General features: G+C 40.8%; 1 protein-coding gene across 11 annotated transcripts in view; it reads right to left on the reverse strand.

Annotated features, from left to right (window-relative positions):
• Positions 1-21971, reverse strand: part of SGMS2 (sphingomyelin synthase 2) — a 221479-nt gene that overhangs the window by 13731 nt on the left and 185777 nt on the right. For all 11 annotated transcript variants that reach the window (XM_033956432.1, XM_033956405.1, XM_033956462.1 and 8 more), the window contains one exon: positions 9844-9997. In XM_033956432.1, the coding sequence (XP_033812323.1) occupies positions 9844-9997 (154 nt within the window). The remainder of the gene's footprint in view (positions 1-9843; positions 9998-21971) is intronic.

Genomic DNA, 21971 nt, shown 5'->3' on the forward strand with positions numbered 1-21971 from the left:
ACTGTGGATAAGCAGCATTGGATAATAGTCATCAGGCTTGATGAGTCTTGGCAAGCTCTCTGTAACATCTTGGATTTTGGCACCAGGCAGACAGCATACCTCTTGTGACATCATGTCTGGCCTGCGAATGGATACTTCTGTACTCCTCAGAAGGGAATTGCCAACTACTACTACCTTATGCCTCTGATTGGTCACAGATCCAGTAATTTGGGGGATTTCAAGCTTTGGTCCTTCCTCTCCTTGGGATGCTCTCATCTCCTCCACTTCCAGGACAGCATATCGGTTCTTCAGTTCAAGGGCGGGGGGAGTCACAGTACCAATCTTGCAGTGTTCCGTAATCTGAATCCAGCTGTCTTCCCCACTGCTGGAAATCTTTGATGCCTCATGAACTATTTCATTGATGTACCTCTCATTCTCACGGCTGCTTCTCAGTCTTGCCACCTCCTCTCTCAGTTCCTTTACTTCCTTCATGAGGGATTCAAGCTGAAGACAGCTTGCACATGGAACCACTCCCTCTGCCTGGGTAACATTTTCTGTCTGCACAGAGACAGAAGTTGTAACCTGAGCAGCAGCTTTGGTGATACAATGTTTTCCATCCATACTATGGTGCCGAAGTACTTACACCTGGAAGAATAAAGGGCAGAAAAATCCTACCAAAGTAATGCCCTGATCCTGGCTGGCTGAAGAGCCTATAAATCAGAAAGCTCTGTTTTGGAGTGTACAAAAGGGAATTAATCACTGGCCCAAACCCGGAAAACCCCCAGAGAAGAAAAACTCCTAAACTAAAGGAGAAAAGTTCTCTGGTTTAAAAACCAAGTCACTACTAAAGACTCTGGCTGTCAGCCCAGCACAAGCAGCACTTAAGCAAAGAGAATTCAAGAATTATAGAACTAAGCGGTACTTAGCTTCTGATCAGTTCATATTGAGCTCTTGGCGAGGAAAGATGCTGCGCATGTGGGGGGGGGGGGCAGGAGGGCGGTGAGAAAGGAAAGAGGAAGAATTGGGGTGGAGGTGAGGAAGGGACAGATGATTGGCAAATCGGGCTGCACTAGTGTCAGGAACAGTCGGGGAGTGTTGGGGTGGCTTCGGGGGTCGATTTTAACTAGGGCTTATTTTTTGGGTAGGGCTTATATTAGGACCATCTTTAAAAATCGTGCTAGGGCTTATTTTCAGGGTAGGTCTTATTTTCTGGGAAACATGGTAACTATTTCTCCTGTTTTTGGCATTGCCTATGTGGGAGAAGGTTTATTTTCTGTAATCCTGCCCTACTGAGTGAAGGCTCTGACTCAGACCTCGGTAACCACGACTACACAGATTTAAAGGTCAATGTCTCTCTCTCAGGAGGGTGGGTTACGTTACTTATTCCTGTACTATCCCGGATGGCTCCCTCCTGTGGGAAATACAATACAAGTTTCTCCTGCACTTGTATATTTCACCGTGCCAAACATATGTGGATTCATACAGACCCTGTGACACTTGTCCTAAATGTCAAGTGGCATGGGCAACGTTGTCCTTATGTTCTGGCATTGCTCAGCTGTTTGGGCCTTTTAGTCAGTTATCATAGTATTTATATGACAGTTGGAAATGTAGACTGGTGGAGTCCCCTGCTCTCCTGTTTGGGGTCCCTGGCAGGACACAGCCTCTCTCTAAAGGGTTGCAAAGGTTCCTTCATACAGCTGTGACAGTAGGGAAAAAGGTGATCCTGTTCGCCTGGTTGGCTCCTGATGCACCATTGTGGAGTGGCAGGGTATTAAATCCCTATCCTCCTCTAAAGGACAACTGTTTCAACAGACTTGGGAACCTTTCTGGGACTCCATGCCACACGTTGTACGAAGCAGGGTTCTGAACTTTCTTTAACCTTGTTCTGTGGTCATTGCTTTGCTTTGTATTAGAAAATGACAAGGGGATAAATTTGTCCCTGTCCCCACAGGAACTCAATTTTCCTGTTCCCATGAGTTTTGTCGCAGTCCCTGTCCCATTCCTATAAGCCCTGCCTTGTCCGCACAAGCCTCGAACACTTATGATTTTAAAATGTTTGAGGCTTATGCAGATGAAGACAGAGCTTGCAGGAATGGGGCAGGGGCAGGAAAAGAACTCGCGGGGACGGGAAAATGAGTTCTTGCGGGGATGGGGAAAAATTTGTCCCCATGTCATTCTCTACTTTGTATTTCCAGGGGTATGTGCAGAGCCGGTCCTCAGGGGGTGGGTTTAGAAGGTTGAAACTTGTCACAAACACTCCCCAGAGCGGAGTAGAACAGTGACAAAAACTATGATCTGGCGTATACCCTTCTACCAGAGGTATCTTCAGGTCTTCTATTGAGCCTTAGGTAATTGCCTAGGCCTAGGAGCAAAGAATAAGTACTGGCTTCAACCATTCAAATACCACACTCAAGCAGAATTTATCAAGGTCAATAATAGTCTTTATTCTGACCTCAGGGTCAAAAAGGTATAGCACAAAGCAAAACTCATTCAGCTCTTCACAAGAAGAAAACAGTTTTCAAAATAAAGTCCAAAAGAAATCATATGCCTGTCAAAGTCCAAAAGAAACCATATGCCTGGCAAAGAAACCATATGTGAGTCAAAGCAGCTCCTTATTGGTGAGGTCTGATTTTAGTACAGGAAGAGGTGGTCGGAGCATACCGCGAGTGATTTCCTTCACTCACCGGCGCTCCAGTTGTTCACTCCTGCCCGGTCATTCGTGGTCGGAAAATACCATGAATGACCAGGACCATGAATCACGGACCGCAAATGACCGGGGGAGCACTGTATACATCCTTTGTGGATTGTTTTTAAGATTATTATTTTTAATTTATTTGGATGCTTATTAAACTACAAACTGGTACATCCAATCTTCTTTTCAACAATCTTTTTGGTTGTTTGGCTGCTTCATTTCCTTTGTGGAACCTTTTGGTGCTATTTGGATTTTGTTGTTTATATTATTGTAAAGAACATCTCACAAAGTATCAGGAATTGTTACCTAAATTTGGTTATTTGTATTTAGAATTGTATATATTGTCACAAGAGGGCGCTCACACACCTGATTCAATCCTCAAATTTGCTTGAGCACCATTCAAGAGGCCTGGCTCACATCTTCTCAACTGCAATGCAAATACTGAGGGAAATGGCTTTGAAGGCCTTAAATCTTAATCACCTTTAACAAAAATATGCTTCTCTTCAATTTACACTAAACTTTATCCTTGCAATTCCCAAAGGGTTCTCTGTGCCTCTGATCCTCACAACCTTCCCCCTAAGTTTTCCCTTTAGCTTGCCTTCTACATACACTTCATTTTCCCCTTTTTCTTAAATTCCATATTTTCACTATGAGCAGGAGGACAAAGTATAAAGTGGAATTTTAATCCCCCCCGAAGCCAGGTCTGTGCTCACCCCATCTTACTATCAGGGTTTGGGGATACCTGGTTTCATTGTACCATTTCATCGTCCCAGTTTTACTGTTAGACTTCCCTATACAATGATGTGCTATGTCCGCCTCTCCTTTACACTACTTGCCTTTCAAATATTTTTCCTTCCAGCCTTCTTATCCCCTTGGAACTCCTTTCCTCATTTGGCTACTAGCTCTGAAAGCCTCGACCCCCAGCATCTTTAGAGCTTTTAGTTACTCAGGGTGGAAGAAGCTTTCTTCTGCTGTCCATGACCACTCTTCCAATTAAGCTTCTGCTCTGTCTCTCCAGCTTGGCTTGGGTTTCTCTCCCCCTCTTGCTCACAAGAACAACTAGTTTTATCCTCTCATTCCTAATAACCTGTACTGCTGATAATTACTCCCAGCCGTGGAAGGGCTCTCTACCTGTCCCAGCCACACCTTAAAGCTTCCTCAGCTCATTTCTTCTGAATTGAAGCTCCAATGCCTTCTGGGAAATGTAGTTTTTCACATTTAAAGAATGTCTACTCCCAGCTTATAGAAGTCTACTCCCAACTTTTAGAAGGCTACTATTTCATTATGCTTGTTCCTTACTCTTATTTCCTAACAAGCAGAGCCTGCTTGCTTGTCACAGTATTGATTTATAATTGGAATACATTGCCAGGATGGCCATTTTTGAGGCTGCCTGTAAATCTTAATCCCTGAATGTTTCCAGCCATAGTCGTGTCACATTTAACTGTGCTCACAGTGATAAATAAACTTCCTGAAACCTGTGTGTCTCATCTGTCTCAATTAGATTGTAAGTTCCATGGAGAGGAGATCCTCTTTAATCTGTTATTTGTACAGTACAGTCAATATCTCTAGCAGTGCTACGGAAATAAGTAACCAGTAGGAGACATCTGATCAGCTCTGACTCAAGTCACTGACCCAGTTGCTCACGTGACAGCCAGTGGCATCTGAAAAGAAACCACATAGCAACAAGCAAATCAAAATACTGAACTGTTATATTTCAAGTGAAGTTAGCAGCGGGAGGCACAGTGTGGGTGGACTTTTCAAATATATGTGTGCTTCCCATGTGTATTTCAAAAACTTTCCCCGTCAGCTTTTTTGACCTCCTTAGAATCAGGCATAAGATACTTTGTGAGAAGCTTTAAGTAGATGGTGGGTTCTTTTGACCCATGATTTAAATATCTGTAGGCAAACTAACTGATCTGTTTTTGGGAGATATTGTGAGACCAATGTCCAAAAGCTCTGAGGTCTTTTTCCTCTTTTTTGAAAGTAAAAAACTTGAAAACAGTATAAGAGTATTTTATGAATAACAATGGTGAATTCTTTTTTAGAAAATTAAATTCCTATGGAAAATTGAGCTGTCACAGAGTTGATACATTTAAATAGTTTTGTATGGAATATTTTTTGATTAGGTTTCATATCACGCCTATGTTTTGTTGCATTACTTCTTAGGGGAGATATCATAAAGGTATATAAAATGCTGAGTTGAGTGGAAAGGGTAGATGTGAATTGCTTGTTTACTCTTTCCAAAAATACTAGGACTAAGGGTCATGCAATGAAGCTACTAAATAGTAGATTTAAAACAAACCAGAAAAAATATTTCTTCACTCAACATATAATTATACTCTGGAATTCGTTGCCAGAGAACATGGTGAAAGCAGTTAGCTTAGCAGGGTTTAAAAAAGGTTTGGATAACTTCCTAAAAGAAAGTCCATAAGCCATTATTAAGATGGACTTGGGAACATCCACTGCTTATTTCTAGGATACGCAGCATAAATTCTGTTTCACTTGGGATCTTGTCAGGTGCTTGGACCTGGACTAGCCACTGTTGGAAACAGGATACTGGGCTAGATGGACCTATAGTCTATCCCAGCCTTGTGATGCTTATGTTCTTAAATGGAAATTTACTCTGAGAAAAGCATATAAGGTGCAATGCTATAAAATAGGCACTAGTGCTGTGCACTGCATAGCATGGATTTGACAGGTGAGATTACATGAGTAGAGTCTTGCTGATGGAACTCACATTTACGCACATGCATACAGAATATTATAAAATACTTGCATTTCACCATCGCTCATTTATACCAGGTCTATGGCTGGTGTAAACACTCATGCCAAAGCACAAATGCATATGTATATTTGCAATGGGCTGTACATGCAAGAAACCCCTCAAACATCTCACAGCTGAAAGAATTCTGCATTGAGAAGTGGGCCAAAAACTTTCCTCAAACCGATGTCAGAGACTGGTAGATGGCTACAAGCATCTCAGTGCAGTTATTTTAGCCAAAGGGGGGTAACACTAGCTATTAGGGTGTCCTAATTTATTCTTCAGTTAGAATACACATTTTTGTGGATATCTTTTGTTTAATAAATAAATCAAGGGACATTTTTGTTGTTTACCTGCAATTACATCACTTTCTTTTCCAGAGATAAATTTAAAAAAAATGATTTGGCATCGATATATGAACATTTCTTAAGAAAGAACTGAATATTTCATGGGGTGTCCTAATTTTTTTCACATGACTGTACCTTGTTGTACTACTATTCTATAAAGAAAAGCAGATGCTCTGTTATATGTCACAATGCTCTACCATATATTGTCATAGTCTATCATGCTTTGCCCTCCCATGTGTTCAATGCTCTATCACCCTCCGCTGTGTCCTACAATACTATGCGATACTCTATTCCATCCGGTACCTCATTCTACACAACGTATCTTATCTGCCATATATTACTGTATACTGCAATGTAGAGAATGATACGGGGACAAATTTTTCCCCTTCCTCATGGGAACTCATTTTCCCATCCCATCTCCGTGAGTTCTTTTCCTGTCCCTGCCCCATTCCTGCAAGCTTTGTCTTCATCTGCGCAAGCCTCAAACACTTTAAAATCATAAGCGTTCGAGGCTTGTGCGATTAAGGCAGAGCTTACAGGAATGTGGCAGGGGCAGCAACAAAATACTTGTGTACCTGAATGGTAAGGGGTTTGATGGCAACGAAAATGGTAAGGGGTTTGAAACAAAAGAAGTATGAGAAGAGACTGGAAGACCTAAATATGTATACTCTGGAGGAGAGGAGGGACAGAGGAGATATGATAAAGACGTTTAAATATTTGAAAGGTATTAATATAGAACCAAATCTTTTCCAGAGAAGAGAAAATGGTAAAACGAGAGGGCACAATTTGAGGTTGTAAGGAGGAAGAATCAGGAGCAATGTTAAGGAAATTCGTTTTCATGGAGAGGGGTGGTAGATGCATGGAATGCACTCCCGAGGAAAGTAGTGGAGAGGAAAACGGTGATGGAATTCAAAAAAAAGCGTGGGATAAACATAAGAGGATCTCTAATTAGAAAATGAAGAATGTAAATTAAAGAGCTAAGGCCGGTACTGGACAGACTTGCATGGTCTGTGACCCATATGTGATGATTTGGTGTAGGATTGGGCTGGGGAGGGCATCAATGGGAACTCCACTAACATGGAACATGAGGATGTTACTGGCCAGACTTTATGGCAGATATCCTGCAAACTGGATGGTTGGATAGGCTGCAGTGAGCTTGGATGGCAACTTCAGCATTTGGAACCTAGGACAATACCAGTTAGACTTTACAGTCTATGACCCAGAAATATCAAAGAAGAGACAAGTTAATTTAATCATGTATTTTTAATGGGTATAACTAATGAACAGACTGGATAGACCGTTCAGGTCTTTATCTGCCCTCATTTACTATGTTACTATGTAAATCGTTCTGAGCTCTCTTGGTATAGAAAATTAATTAAATAAATAAATAAATCAAACTCATGGGGACGGGGACAAATTTGTCCCCATGCCATTCTCTAGTACAATGCTCAATTAACTACTATTGCGCTTCGCTATGTCTTGTCATATCATGATATAGAATATAAGAATAGCCTTACTGGGTCAGACCAATGGTCCATCAAGCCCAGTAGCCCGTTCTCACGATGGCCAATCCAGGTCACTGGTACCTGGCCAAAACCCAAAGAGTAGCAACATTCCATGCTACCGATCCAGGGCAAGTAGTGGCTTCCCCCATGTCTTGCTCAGTAACAGACTACAGACTTTTCCTCCAGGAAATTGTTCAAACCCTTCTTAAAACCAGCTACGCTCTTACCACAACCTTTGGCTTAACTATTCTATGAGTGAAAAAAATATTTCCTCTTATTGGTATTTCCCTGTAACTTCATCAAGTCTTTGTAATTTCTGACCGAGTCATGCTCTGCCACATCCTACTACATATTGCTATGCTCAATTAAGTACGATCACGTTCCACTATTTCTCATCGTATCATGATATACAGTCATGCTCTGCATGACTATATATATTGTTATTCTTTATTATGCATGTAAGCTTGTAACCAGTTCTGAGCTCTTCTGGGAGAACGGGATATAAATCCAAATAAATAAATAGAACTCCTGTCATAGTGGAGCAAGGGAGGTCGGCGTCCATGGCGGAGGCACCCGGCATTGCCGTGCCATGCACCCCCCCACTCTTCCCCGCTGCTCGAGTGCCCCCTGATCCCCTGCATACCTCATGAAATATTGGACGGCGCAACCAGCATCTGCCACCTGCCGCTCGCGCCAACCTCGGCTCCCTTCTGATGTCACGTCCTATTCCTGTGACCAGGACATGACATCAGAAAGGGGGCTAAGGATGGCGCAAGCAGCAAGTGGAAGACGCTGCCCGTGCTAGCGAACATTTAAAGAGGTACATGGGGGGCAGAGAAGAGTAATGCCAGTGCCCCCACAAAGACAGCGCCTAGAGTGGTCTGGGCCCCCCAACCCCTCCTTACTACATCACTGATTCCTGGGGCCAGTTTTGTTCAATATCTTTGTAAGCAATATAAAAGCGGACTTAAGAGTGTGCCTTTTCGCTGATGATGCAAAGGTCTATAACAGAGAGAACCCTCCGAGGGAGCAGACAGCATGAAATATGGTCTAAGAAAGCTTATGGCAAGACTTTGCTGATGGCAGGAGGTGATGTGCTTAAGCATCTTTCTGACTGCTTACAGAACTGGCTAATTTAACTGAATGTAAAGAAAAAAAAAAGGAGTGGGGAAGGGACACAGTCAACTACCTCTAGGGACAATTGATTTATTAAAAATATATAAAGAACTGGTACATATATAACAATACACAGAAATATGCAGGTCTAACAAAAGAGTCTTTCAGTCCTTTTTGTAATGGACCCCAACACAGTCTGTGTTTCGGCTATGAAAGCCTTCATCAGGGGTATATAAAAATGGCCCAGTAGATGGTGCCAAGTTACAGGCAATAAAATAAAAAATGAGTATTCTTATATGCCCTGATTCTGTAAACTGTGTCCCAACTGTAGGCAGCTGTCTAATCAGCCAATCGGGATGCACGTTTTTTATAAAAATGCTCCCCAGGCAGGCCGCCTATATTAAAGGTGCCTCTGGGAGTCTAGGGAGGCCTGCAAGCCTGCCTAAGCTCACCTAAGGCTAGGTGGTAGCCTTAGGCGAACCTAGGCGGCCCTATGCGTCTCTCTAGTAGAATGGGAGATGCTTACAATGTAGGCCAGCAAAATGCTGGCCTACATTGTAAGTAAACGTGGCCGTTATACTTATCGCGCAATGGATCTCCCTGCCGCGATTAGTATAGCGGCCGTGGCTGTGTCCGCCAGTCTCCACCTTTCCTCTAAACGATCACGGCAGGAGGGAGCCTAACCACTCCTGCCAGTAGGTCCCCCCACTTCTCCCTGATGATTGCCGGCAGGAGGGAGCCCAACCCCTCCTGACGGACCCCCCCCAATGATCGCCGGCTAGAGGGTGCTCATCGTGGAGGAGTGGGGGGGGGGGGCCTACCAGCAGGAAGGGTTAAGCACCCTCCTGCCAGCGATCATATGGGGGGGGAGACTGGTGGCCGAATCTGCGGCCGCTATACTAATCGCGGCAGGGCGATCCCTTGTCGCGATAAGTGTAGCGGCCATGTCTAAAATAACCCGGTTCTGTAACCAGTGTCTGTAACATGGACGTCGGTTACAGAATTGGGTTTAGTTTGGGCGGGTGTAGGCCCGATTCTGTATAGGATGCCCGTCCCGGGCATTATATATAAAATCCGGGCCTTAGTGTCCTGTTAGGAGCCTGCTGCTCAACGTAGTTCCAAGTACGAAAAAGAAAAATGCTGTGAGCTTCTGTACCTCTGTGTTGTGGGACATATTTATCTGTAGCTTTGTGCTGTGGGACTAATTTAACTGAACAACAACGTACGGTGGACATATTGCAACAGTGTTAAAGGTATCTACAGTGGTGTTGTGTTAACTACATGGGTTTTAGGAAAAGAGCAAAGCAAACAGCAGCGGAGAGGAGAAGGAGGAAATTCTCTCTCCAGCTATGGGGGTGAGGGAGGCAAGACAGCAAATTTTGCCCGAGGACCTTGACTTTCAACTTATGCTACTGCTATTTCAATAATGTTTGAAAAACTTACATTCCTTGATAAACAGGTAGGTGAGTGTGAGCACAACAGTATGACCGCTGAAGAGGAAGTCTCCACATAAGATGTGTGAGCCAGTTATGGACAAACCTCCACCAGTTATCAGTCTGAGGATCCTCTGTACTTTTGCTTGAGAGTCCCCATTGAGCTGAAAGCAGAAAGCAGACATTAGAAGTCGTTAATGACATTAAGTGATACTTTGGGGGAAAAAAAACAACGATACTCTCAATCAGGCGGATTAAAAGGGAAAATTTAATCTAATTTTGACACTTTGCTGAGCCAGAAAATTCAGTGCTCCAACTTCCCCTATACATGCATCCCTGTAACATATGTGCTATGCAAGATATGGGCATATTTACAGAATAATGCTTAGGTGGAATTTTGCTTTTGCACACATTTGTGTACACATACAAGTGTCCATGCCATTATTCTAAACAAAAATTACTCAGATATCATGAAAAATTCAACAATATATATAATAACACTGTCAATTTCAATTGATGCTGAAATGTCCAATGGTGTAATACAAGAACAGCATAAGCTAATAACTGATTCAAACTGAAGGAAAAAAATGCCTCAGACAAGGGCCCTCCCACCTCCACTGAAGTGGTTTGCTAAAGGTGGTTGAGCGGTCACTTCATTGGCAAAAAACCTTCAATGAAAATAAAAGCTTTATGCTGTGCTTTGCTAGCGAACTTTTCCACTTATCTTCCGCTATCGGTATACCGATCAGCGGAAGATAAGTGGAAACAGTTTTTCTTCTATCAAGCAGCCTTATGGGGCAAAGACCTGGAAAAACTAATTACACACACAAACAACTATGGTGAATTTAGGAAACACCTAAAAACATACCTGTTCTCGAAATACCTAGGTAACGAATCTGGACAATAGACCCCATCACAATCCCACCCCCAAATCTGATCTTGTAAACTGTTAACCACTAATCTCTAACTATGAATGTTCCATTCAATTTGTAGAATCTTTCTAATTCATTGTAAACCGCATAGAACTTCACGGTCCTGCGGTATATAAACTGTTGTTATTATTGTTTTTATTATTATTTTGTTTTCACTAGCAAAGCACAGCATAAAGTTTTTTATTTTCATTGAAGGTGTTTTGCCAATGAGGTGACCGCTCAACCACCTTTAGCAAAACACTTCGGTGGAGGTGGGAGGGCTCTTGTCTGAGGCTTTTTCCTTCAGTTTGAATCAGTTATTAGCTTGTGCTGTTCTTATATTACACCATTGGACATTTCACCATGCCATTATTCTAAACATTCCGCAGCTATTACCCTCATGTGTTTAGCTCAGCAATATGATGGCCAAAATGAAACTGCTTAAATGAAAGGGAATGGGATTTGATACACCCCCTTTCTGTGGTTGCTATCAAAGCAGTTTACATACTATATAGAAGTATTTATTTTGTACCTGGGGCAATGGGGGATGATGTGACCTTCCAACTCTAATACCCTTCTCAAATTTGTGCAAAAATTCTTGAAACAGACACAAGCTCATTGAAAACCTTCCTGCTCTTAAGCGAGGACTGGTGGGGATGCAGTGACATTCTTAAACTACTAGCGAACCCTGCCCTGCAGCTAAGTACTTGATTCTTTGAAACCATCATATTCTAAACTTGCATTTCGAAGAAGCAAAGTTGTGTGTAGTGGGACAGGAGGGGGATTAAGAGCCGGTGAGGATTTATTCCCTATCTAGTGCATTTATAAAATTCAGCAACGCACGGGGATCTGAGGCTCTCCCCTTAGCATAATTTAAAGTGCTTAAGAGCAGGAAGGTTTTCAATAAGCTTGTGTCTGTTTCAAGAATTTTTTACACAAATTTGAGAAAAGTATTAGAGTTGGAATTTGATTGCTTCTTTCTCATTCCTATATATGATTTTTGGATGATGTGACCTTCCTAGAGTCACAAAGAACTGCCAAGGGAATCAAACCAGGTTCTGCAGGTTCTCCGGTTGCTGCACTAACCAAAGGGGCTTATTCCCCCTCCTTCCCCCCCGAGAACTGTGCAATGTGCACAGGCTAAGTGACTTGGGCCTTCAGCCCTACAAGAAATGAATAAAAATCCATTTGTCCCCCATAAGAAGAAATTATAGATGGTCGAGAAAAATGCCACTGCTTTTGACTCTGGTTTATGTTACATCGCCCCGTATCGGGACAGCATCCAGGGTTGTTGCTTTCTCTGCTCCTGCACCATGCCTTTTTGAATTCTGCTAACATGTTTGCATTGGAAGACCACTATATGCATCTACTACTCTCTCTGTGCTTATGCCTGTGTCTACCTTCCCCCAGCTATATAACAGGATACCTTATTCCACAATATACTTTCCATCAGTGATTGTGCACTTCATGGTCCCATTTATATCCTCGAATGATTTAACTATCTGTGACAGGGATTGGTGAACCCTGGCATGTCAGCCCTTAGCTCCTTTTTTCCATGTTAGCAAAGTGATCATTTTCATACTTCACAGGCTGACGGTGCTAAACTCACCATGTGAGAATTTGTTGCCAGCATTAGAAAGTGAGCAGCATGCCAAGTAGGCTTGTGGATACTGGATCTTTCTTGAGGGTAGGGGGAATCCTTGGATGCAGCAGATTTTCATGGATTGTACAAACGTCTCCCACGATTGGTTTTATTTATTTCCCTTTATGCCCCTTTTCCTTTCCGCTCTCTGAACCCCTCTTATATTTGATATTTATTTATTTAAACATTTTTACCCCGCCTAAAAATCTAGGTGGTTTCCAAATAACGTACATAATCATCTTATAACAATATAAATACATGTATAAAAATTCTATCTATTCACTGCCTTACTACTCAGCCCCTCGCTCCCTCACATAAATGCACTTTTATTTTATTTATTTTTAAAATTTCTATACCGTTTTTTCTAAAAACAGTTTACAGAAAGTTACTTACATAAACAATTAAAAGTCAGAACAAAATAAGAGCGAAACGGACAGATTCAATCTTTACATTAGATCAATTGCTCAAAGAAATGTTGTGTTTTTAACATTGTCCTGAATGAGTTCCTAGCTCTACATTTTCAAATTTGCCAACAAGGCTATTCCACAACTTAACTCCTGTACACGTAAAAGGCATGGCATTTGTTTCTGCATATTTAGGATTAGCATTCGTTTTCAATAATGCCGAATTCTCAGAATGCAATTCTTAATGGTTGATACTTAGACATCAGACTCTTAAAAAAATTCAGGAATCAACCATATAGAAATTGGTGACATAAAATAATTGCTTTGTATTGAATTCTAAATACAACTATTAAACACAGCTGTTTGTTTTTTAAAAACTGCTCTACCTGCAATTAAACGTATTTGCCCTGGCAAGGCATTCCAAAGTTTCATCCCGGCTGTAGAGAACATGGAATCACTTATGTTTACATGACATACCTTTACTATTTTGTCTTCTGATAATCTCATTCTACCTTTAGATCTTAGCACCCTTCCTTGGCTGATATACTTTTAACAAACCATGAAAATAAACTGAAGCTACAAGATGGATTGACAGTACTTTGTACAGTACCCTCTGTTGAATTGGCAGCCAATGCAATTGTCTCAAAAGAGGCATCACATGGGCTGTCTGTGATGCTCCAGTTAGTAATCTCGCCGCTGAATTCATCAAAAGTTGTAAAGCTTTAAATTTTGCATTTGTTACCCCTAAATACATCACATTACAATAATCCAATCTTCCTATCACTTATACCACTGTTCGAAAATCATAGGGTGCCAACATCGGCTTTAATCTATACAACATATGTAACTGACCGTACCCTTTCTGAATGTTTTTTTGATATCGGGTGACTCTTGGTCAAAGCTGCATCTAAGCACTCTCCTAATACCATCTCCTACCTTTCCACATTCAACTGCACACCCATCACATTCATCTTTTCTCTCCCCCCCCCCCCCGTACCCTGCTCTGTGTCCTCCCCTCCTTCTCCTTCTCCTTCTCCTTTCTCTTTCTGTTCTTAAGAAACTGCAGGTACTCCAAAACACAGCAGCAAGGCTCATCCTTCACAAAACCAAATATGAGAGGGCAAGTCCACTGCTTAAGGAATTGCACTGGCTACCAGTCAAAAGCAGGGTTCAGTTCAAAATTGAATGTATGGTCCATAAAGCCATATATGGAGAAAACTCTGCTGGACTCACTTCTGCCATCCCGGTCTTACAGTCCTTCAATGACTTAAGGACAATTCAACGCTGGAAGCTACCATTCCCCTCCCTATGCCAGGTCTGGAGAAAAGCTCTCTTCGAGACCACCTTTGAATTCCAAGCACCCAAAGTCTAGAACGAACTCCCAAGCAAACTTACGATGACTTACCACATACTTCCAATTCAGGAAGGTGCTGAAAACACATCTGTTCTCTTCACTGCACTACCTGTTACAACTTATTCATGTACATGTGGTATATACCTCTCTATCATTTCTAATATTATATAAGCCGCAATGATTCCTAGTCAACATTTATGGGATACAAGAATCAGTATGGTATGGAATAAGCAATGCTGGAAATGTGTCATGAGTGTGGCAGGGGTTTTAAGGTGAGGAGTGGCCCTAAAGTTAGAGCTGCTGCCTCAGTATCCTGAGGTTCTGGGTTCAAACCCCATGCTGCTCCTTGCGATCTGGGCAAGTCACGTAATCCTCCACTGTCCCAGGTACAAAATAAGTACCTGTATATAACATACCATAACATAAATTTATTCTTCTATACTGCCATAACCAAAAAGATTTCTAGGCAGTTTACACCAAAGAAAGCTGGACAATCAGCAAAATACAGAAATGATATAGAAATACAATGTGTTTCATAAAAGGATACAAAATACAAACATTTATTTAAAATACAATTTTTAGTAATGATGACCTGTGTTAGGAGATGAATTTATCAAACACTGTCGTCTTAATTGCTTTCCGAAAACAGTAGTAAGACGACATAGCTTGACAAATGCATTTACCTAACCCAGACTGATGTTTACCTGCTTGAAACGCTAGGGTCCTGTCCAAAAAAGTCTTGTATCTACAACCATTAGTTTTTTGGTAAGCGAATAAGTGTAAACTTCTAGTTTCCCTCGTCGGATTATACAGCACAAAGTGTGAGAGAAGGTAAGTTGGAGATAGCCCCAAGATCAGCTTAAAACAAATCCAAGAAAATTTAAATAATATTCATGCCTCCAACAGCAGCCAGTGCAGCAAATGATAGTAAGGACTAATGTGGTCATTCTTCTTCAAACCAAAAATCAATCGGACAGCCATATTCTGAATTATCCTCAGTTTCCTTAATAATTGACTTCTGGTTGACGCTTGGACATGATGGCAGCATGAGCTAGGAGCTCCCACTTCCAATTGCTGATCATCTCTCTAATAACATTTTTCTAGCAGATCTTTGTGCAGAAATCTTGCAGTTTTCTTTTGTACAACATAATCTTTACTAAATGGCTACAAAAAAAGGCAAACCGGACCCTCAACTAGCAAATAGCAACTAGCAAATAAACGGCTGAAATCTACACCTCCCTCACTAGAGAAACTGGGCAGGAGTGAAGACCATGAGGCTGACAATGACCTCATTTTGGCTGAATTACAAAGCATCGAAACTATGATGAAAACTCATCTGGAAATCTCCAAAGACGTGAGAACAGAGCTTAAATCAGTTCACTCTCAGCTCCCTACTTCACAATAGCATTTTGAACAGCTTTCTCTCCGTGTCTCTGCAGTGGAAACAGAAATACCAGCTATTCGCGCCAGTTCCACCGCTGTTCAGAAACTCATGCTTGACCTGGAAGACATGGCAAATCGCTCTAGAAGGAGCAATATTCGTATATTAGGAATGCCTGAAACTACAGAGGGTGCAGATACCATGGCTTTCATCGCATCTTGGCTGCCGAAGTTCCTTGACATTGAATTCTCTCCTGCTCTCGAACTGGAACGTGCTCACCGTACACCCTCCAAGCCCATCCTGGGCAGCAAGCATCCCAGACCCATTATTGTTAAACATCTTCGGTTCCAGCAAGCACTCCAGATCCTCACAGCTGCCAAGGGAAAAGCCTCCATGTTACACTAGGGTAAAATCCTCATTGTGCTGGATCTGGCACCTTCCGCAGCTGCAAAAAGAAAATCCTTCCTAGCTCTCAGACAAGAGCTTAAAGACCTGGGGGCTCAGTATGGACTTTTCTACCCAGCACGCTTCAGAGTTACATACCGAAATCACACCGACAACTACTCCGATCCTGAGATACTGAAAAAGTGGATCCACCAAACTAAGATGGGGTGACTGTATACCAGTTTTTCTTGCAAGTTTGTTCCTGAGTAACTTTGCCCTGCCGAATGTCTCAACTATAGCAGAGATTAACTGTTAACTGTTTTTTTCAAATTCACTACTTTGTGACAACTGTGTTCTTCACAATGGTTATGCTTCTTTTTTCTTTCACCGGTTTTGCTGGTAATTCTATGCATGTGCTTCCGCTCCAACTTATCTCTCCACTATACTGGCTTCACTCGCAAGGGCATATTGGCTTAATCTCTCTTGGCTTATGTGAATCTTTGTTGTTTGATATGCATATATGACCCTTGTTAGTATTTACTATCTTTTCTTCTCTCTTGAGCTGTTTCCTTTCACGCTTAATTAACAGTCTTTAAGACCGTACTCCCTGTGCTAATCTCTCTAACGTTCTGAGCACTACCTGGGGTTTATGTATTTCTACTGGTTCTATCCCTTTTCTCCTTATTTTCTCCGAGGTACTGCTCGTTTTGTCATCTTGCTAATCCTATAACTAAGACCTCCTTATATTGCAGCTGTACTCTCCTATTTGCTGTAAAGTAATGCTGTCTGATATCTTTTCACAATCTATTCTCCCTTGATCGGAGTCCGCTCCCCTCCCTCTCTGGTCTTCATCTCTTAAGGAACGAACCTTGCTGTATTTACTCTGCTTAATTACTTTTTCATTACCTCTCATTTCCTCTAGAATCACCACTAATTCACAGGGTAACTATATTTTCTTCTTGTTTAATTTTTCCTCAGTATGATTACTTTACGAGTCCTGTTTTAACTGGCACTATATCTCAAATGCACTCCCTGCTTGTCTTTCTATTGCTTTTTTTGTGTAATGGTTGAGAATCTCTCTAACTTGTTGATTTCTCCGTCGGCTTTAGTTAAGACAATTCGTTTTACCGTCTCCCCTTTCCTAGTAGATAGAGCTGAGTATATACTTTTCAGGAAGGTGCATTAGTCCTTGTCTTTCGCAAAGTTTACACCTCATAAAATACTGAAATTTGTGGCTATGAATTTTTTATATAAATTAAACATGTTCCCGCCCTTTCCCTCTCCTGCAAACGCGGCCATTTTCCAAGTATAACACTCCTTTACTTGTACTTTTCGCTCTTTACATGTTAATTACAGCAGTTTCTCAGGGTAACCTCTATATATCTAATAATATAGCTTTAACAATAAGATTACTCTCCCTATCCTGGTATAAAGAGGTAACAAATTTTCCTTACACCCCTGCTGATGTTTTTTTTAATTTATTCCTTCGAGTATTACATGTGGTTATACCTGACTGGCTGCTCTCTTGCTATTTCTACTGATCTTTTTAGAAACACCTTAGAATAACTATCTGTTCTTTTCATGTAGTTAATAATGACTTATATATTTTGTGTACCAGGAGTGGAATGTGCTACCTTTTTCTTTTCTCTTTCTGGCTCATGCAACTAATCTTACTGTGCACTGAATAATTGAGCGTATTTATTGCCTGTTTCATGCTGACCGCGGCCACATTTTTCAGTATTCTTTACATGTCATTGTATATGTCTCTCGCTGTAGGTTTACTTTTTTTTTTTCTTTGTTTGTCCTGATATTGACAAATTATTCCCTTCCCTTGTAATTTTTATACTACTTTTATATTTCTCCACTTGAACAATGATTGTAATTATGTATGACCTGTTGCTTTCTCACTGTTGCTATTGATTTCTTTAATCATCTCTTAGGTTCACTTTTCTCCTTCCTATGTAAGTAATTATAATTTGTGCTTACCCTGTTGTATTCTTCAAGATCTATGTTTGCCTATGTTCTATACCTCTTATGTTGGTAACATCTTTGTATTAGTTCAATTAACCATCACAAAGTGTACCACTACAACTGGCTTTTACATGTGGGATTATAACATGCTTTCATCGATTCTAAGCTAATGCTACTAGTTTCTAGATAATTTGTATTATTATATTTTTTTTCTAACTCAAACAGGTTTCTCACCATATTTGGGACTGTATGATTTCTTAACATTCATTTCTTGCCTATAATATGCCCTCTATCTCCTATTTCCTTCTTCATATTTATCTCTATACATCTTGTGTACGTAATTGCTCTCCAAACTGTGCCTTTCTCATATTCACCTCACTATATACCACTTATTCTCTCACCGGGTCTATACCAAAGTATGACAGTAAAGTCTTTTCTCTGTTGCCTGTTTTCTATGATACAACTTTACATGGGTTGTCCTTAATATGCCCTTACATTACTGTTTTAATGCATTAGCTGTGAAATCATTTAGACTACAGGTACAAATGCAGTGAGATCTTGGTTTGCGATCTTAATTCATTCCAAAAACATGCTTGTAATCCAAAACACTTGTATATCAAAGCAAATTTCCCCATAGGAAATATGGAGACTCAGATGATTCGTTCCACAGCCCAGGAACTTTAATACAAAATATTATGCGTACTTGTATTGCAAGACCTCACTCGTTTGAAGCAGTCGCTGCACTCCTGCAGCATCAGAGAGAGGGGAACCATCAGCTCAGTTGTGATGATGTGGTGCGTGTATACTGTATGTGCTTGTGTTGCAAGACTTTGCTTGTTTGGAATAGTCGCTGCACTCCTGCAGTGTCGGAGAGAGGGGAACCGTCGGCTCAGTTGTGATGTGTGTAAACTGTATGTACTTGTATTGCAAGACATTGCTTATATATCAAGTTAAAATTAAGTGAAATATCCTTACTAGCAATACTGCGTTTATCTCATGTTTATAGCTTGTCTATATTATTCCATTACTATGGTTGATGTTTTACCTGCACAGTGTACTTACTTAAAATATATGCCTTTTTTATTTCCCCCCAACTTAAATTTCCAGTATTATTGGAAGTGGGTTTTCCTGGCCCTGTTGGTCACATGTTTAACCAACTGGTTTGTGCTCTTCTCCTCAAGATATCACTCCTTTGACACTCCTGTACCTTGCTCATCTCATAAGGTATATGTATTTCCAATATCATAACTTGCTCTAAGTCTTCTTATTAATTAATATGACTTCCCTTAAATTTGCCTCGTGGAATGTCAATGGCATTAATCAAGCTCTCAAATGTAAAAAAAAAAAAAAATGGACCACCTTCGGCTGAAGGATTATGATATCCTTATTCTACAAGAGACTTATCTTAATTCAAAGGAATGTTCTCTCTTTAAACCACCTGGATATAACACACATTTATTTTCTCCTGCCCAAAAGAAGAGAGGTGTCTCAATATTGTTCAAAAACATCACTAATGTACAGATTCTTCACCAGTTATCCGATGACGAAGGCAGATGGATCATTGTTTCAGTATGTTTGGGTTCTACATGCTTATCCATTATGAATGTTTACGCACACAATATTGATTTGCCTCCGTTCATGATAACCCTGAGGGAAACACTTCTCAAATTTTCCAATTATCCTCTTCTCAACGGAGGCGACTTCAATCTTCCTCTCGACTCTACATATGATAAACATTCTTCTACCAAATTCGTACTACTAAAATGTGGAAGGAACTTCACCATATTATCCAAGATTTAGGACTTTGTGATCCTTGGAGAATTCTCCATCCAGCCGAGAGTTCCTTCACATTTTATTCGTCCCCCACACCGATCATACTCCAGAATTGATTTTTTTCTCATGTCCAAAAATATTACTTCCACAGATTTGTGCTTCCATCATACACCCTATAATCTTATTAGATCATGCTCCGATTAGTCTTCATCTGGAACTACAACATGTCACACCTAGGCACCAATGGAGACTGAATACTTCCCTCCTTTCCGATTCTACCTTCCTGGATAGAATGCGCTATTTCATCTCAGAATTTTTCCTTAACAATCAGGACTCTGTATCTTCATACAACACGATATGGGAAGCTTTCAAAGTAAATCTCAAGAGGAGAAATCCTCTGCTATATGTCATGGAAAAGAAAAGATGAATCCTCCAGATTAAATTCTTTAGAAGCTGACATTTCTATTCTGGAATCACAACAGCTTAATTCAAGTTTCAAGTTTATTGACTTTTAATATACCGACCATCAACAAGTATCTGGCCAGTTTACAATAACAATTTAAGGCTTTAACCTTTTCTCCTGAATTGATAAAGAATAAAACTGAATATAATCTTCTATCCCGTAATAAAGCTCAGGAAAGCTTTCTGCTTTCACGATCGAGCAAATACATGTCCTCTAACAAATCTGGTCGACTTTTTGTTAAATACCTTGCTAACCGCAAGCAATGTGCTAGAATTGCTTCTCTTAGTGGAGCAAATGGATCTATTCTCACAGATGATGCTTCTATCTCCCAAGTGTTTACTTCCTTCTATGAAAACCAATACTCATCCTCTACTATTAACACACTTTCAACGAGTGATAGTTTCCTACATGTTCTCCCACATCCTTCCTTATCACATTCCCAGGTACTAAAACTTGGAGTCCCATTAGTGAAGATGACATTTTAGAAGCCATAAAATCTTTATCTTCACACAAAACACCTGGTCCTGATGGATTCCCAGCAGAACTTTTTAAAGTTCTCTCTTCAGAATTTATACCTATACTGAAACAATTATTTACATATCTTTTTTTCACACCCCGAGGACCAAGGTTGTTTCACGGAAGCTCACATCTTAGTTTTACCTAAACCTGGTAGGGATGAATCTAATGTAGCCAACTATAGACCCATCTCGCTATTAAACAATGACTGTAAAATTCTAGCTAAAATACTGGCTTCTAGACTGGAGACAATTCTGGGCAACATAGTTCACCCTGACCAAGTAGGGTTCATGAAAAATCGTTTCATAGGTGATAATGCACGCACATTTCATTCACTAATAGATGTTGCTCAGTCCTTTCCTCTCCCCATGGTAGCACTTTTGCTTGATGCTGAAAAAGCGTTTGACATGGTAGAATGGCCCCATCTTGTTGACACTCTCCGATGGTTCGGTTGCGGGGACGGTTTTGTGAAATGAGTTCAAATGTTGTACACCAAACCTTCTTCCAGATTACGTATCAATGACTCTATCTCCACTCCCATTCTTCTACATAGAGGCACCCGCCAAAGCTGTCCCTTATCCCCCACTCTTCTTCAATATTGCTCTGGAACCCCTTCTTATAGCAATTAGACTGCATCCCAATATCTCTGGAATACCAGTCGGATCGGGACATTTTAAAACCCTCGCCTATGTGGATGATCTCCTAATATTTCTTTCCAATCCTTCCTCCTCCATACCAATCTTGCTCCAAATAGTATCTCAGTTTTTTAATTGTGCTGGATATCGTATAAATTGGAAATTATGCCCCTAAATGATCATACATCTATCTCTGAATGTGGTCCTATTAACTTTAAGTGGTCACATTCTTCACTGAAATACTTAGGTGCTCTTTTCCATCATGACAAGAACGTCATGATGTCTCTTAACATAACCGCCATTTCTTCTTAAGTTGAATCCCTATTAAAATGCTGATCTCCCCTATCCTTGTCATGGTGGGGACGAATTGAGGCAATTAAGATGACCATCACCCCAATTGTCAACTATTATTTATCCATGCTACCTAAATTAGCTCCACATGATTTCTATAAATCTATTGAAGGTAAGCTTACTGAATATCTGTGGTGTAAGAAAACTCCCAGAATTACTATTAAAATATTAAAATTCCCCAAAGAAAATGGCGGCATCTGATTCCCAGACTTTTTCCTCTATCATATCGCAACGTTCCTCCAATACAGTTCCTTCTGGGTACAAGATTCCGTACCACTGGATCGCCGGTCTGCCTGGTTTTCTATAGAACAATTCCTGGTTTCTCCCATTCCACTTTCATGTTTACCGTATAC

The sequence above is a fragment of the Geotrypetes seraphini genome, chromosome 1 (genome assembly GCF_902459505.1).
Source record: "Geotrypetes seraphini chromosome 1, aGeoSer1.1, whole genome shotgun sequence".
Classification (NCBI taxonomy): domain Eukaryota; kingdom Metazoa; phylum Chordata; class Amphibia; order Gymnophiona; family Dermophiidae; genus Geotrypetes; species Geotrypetes seraphini.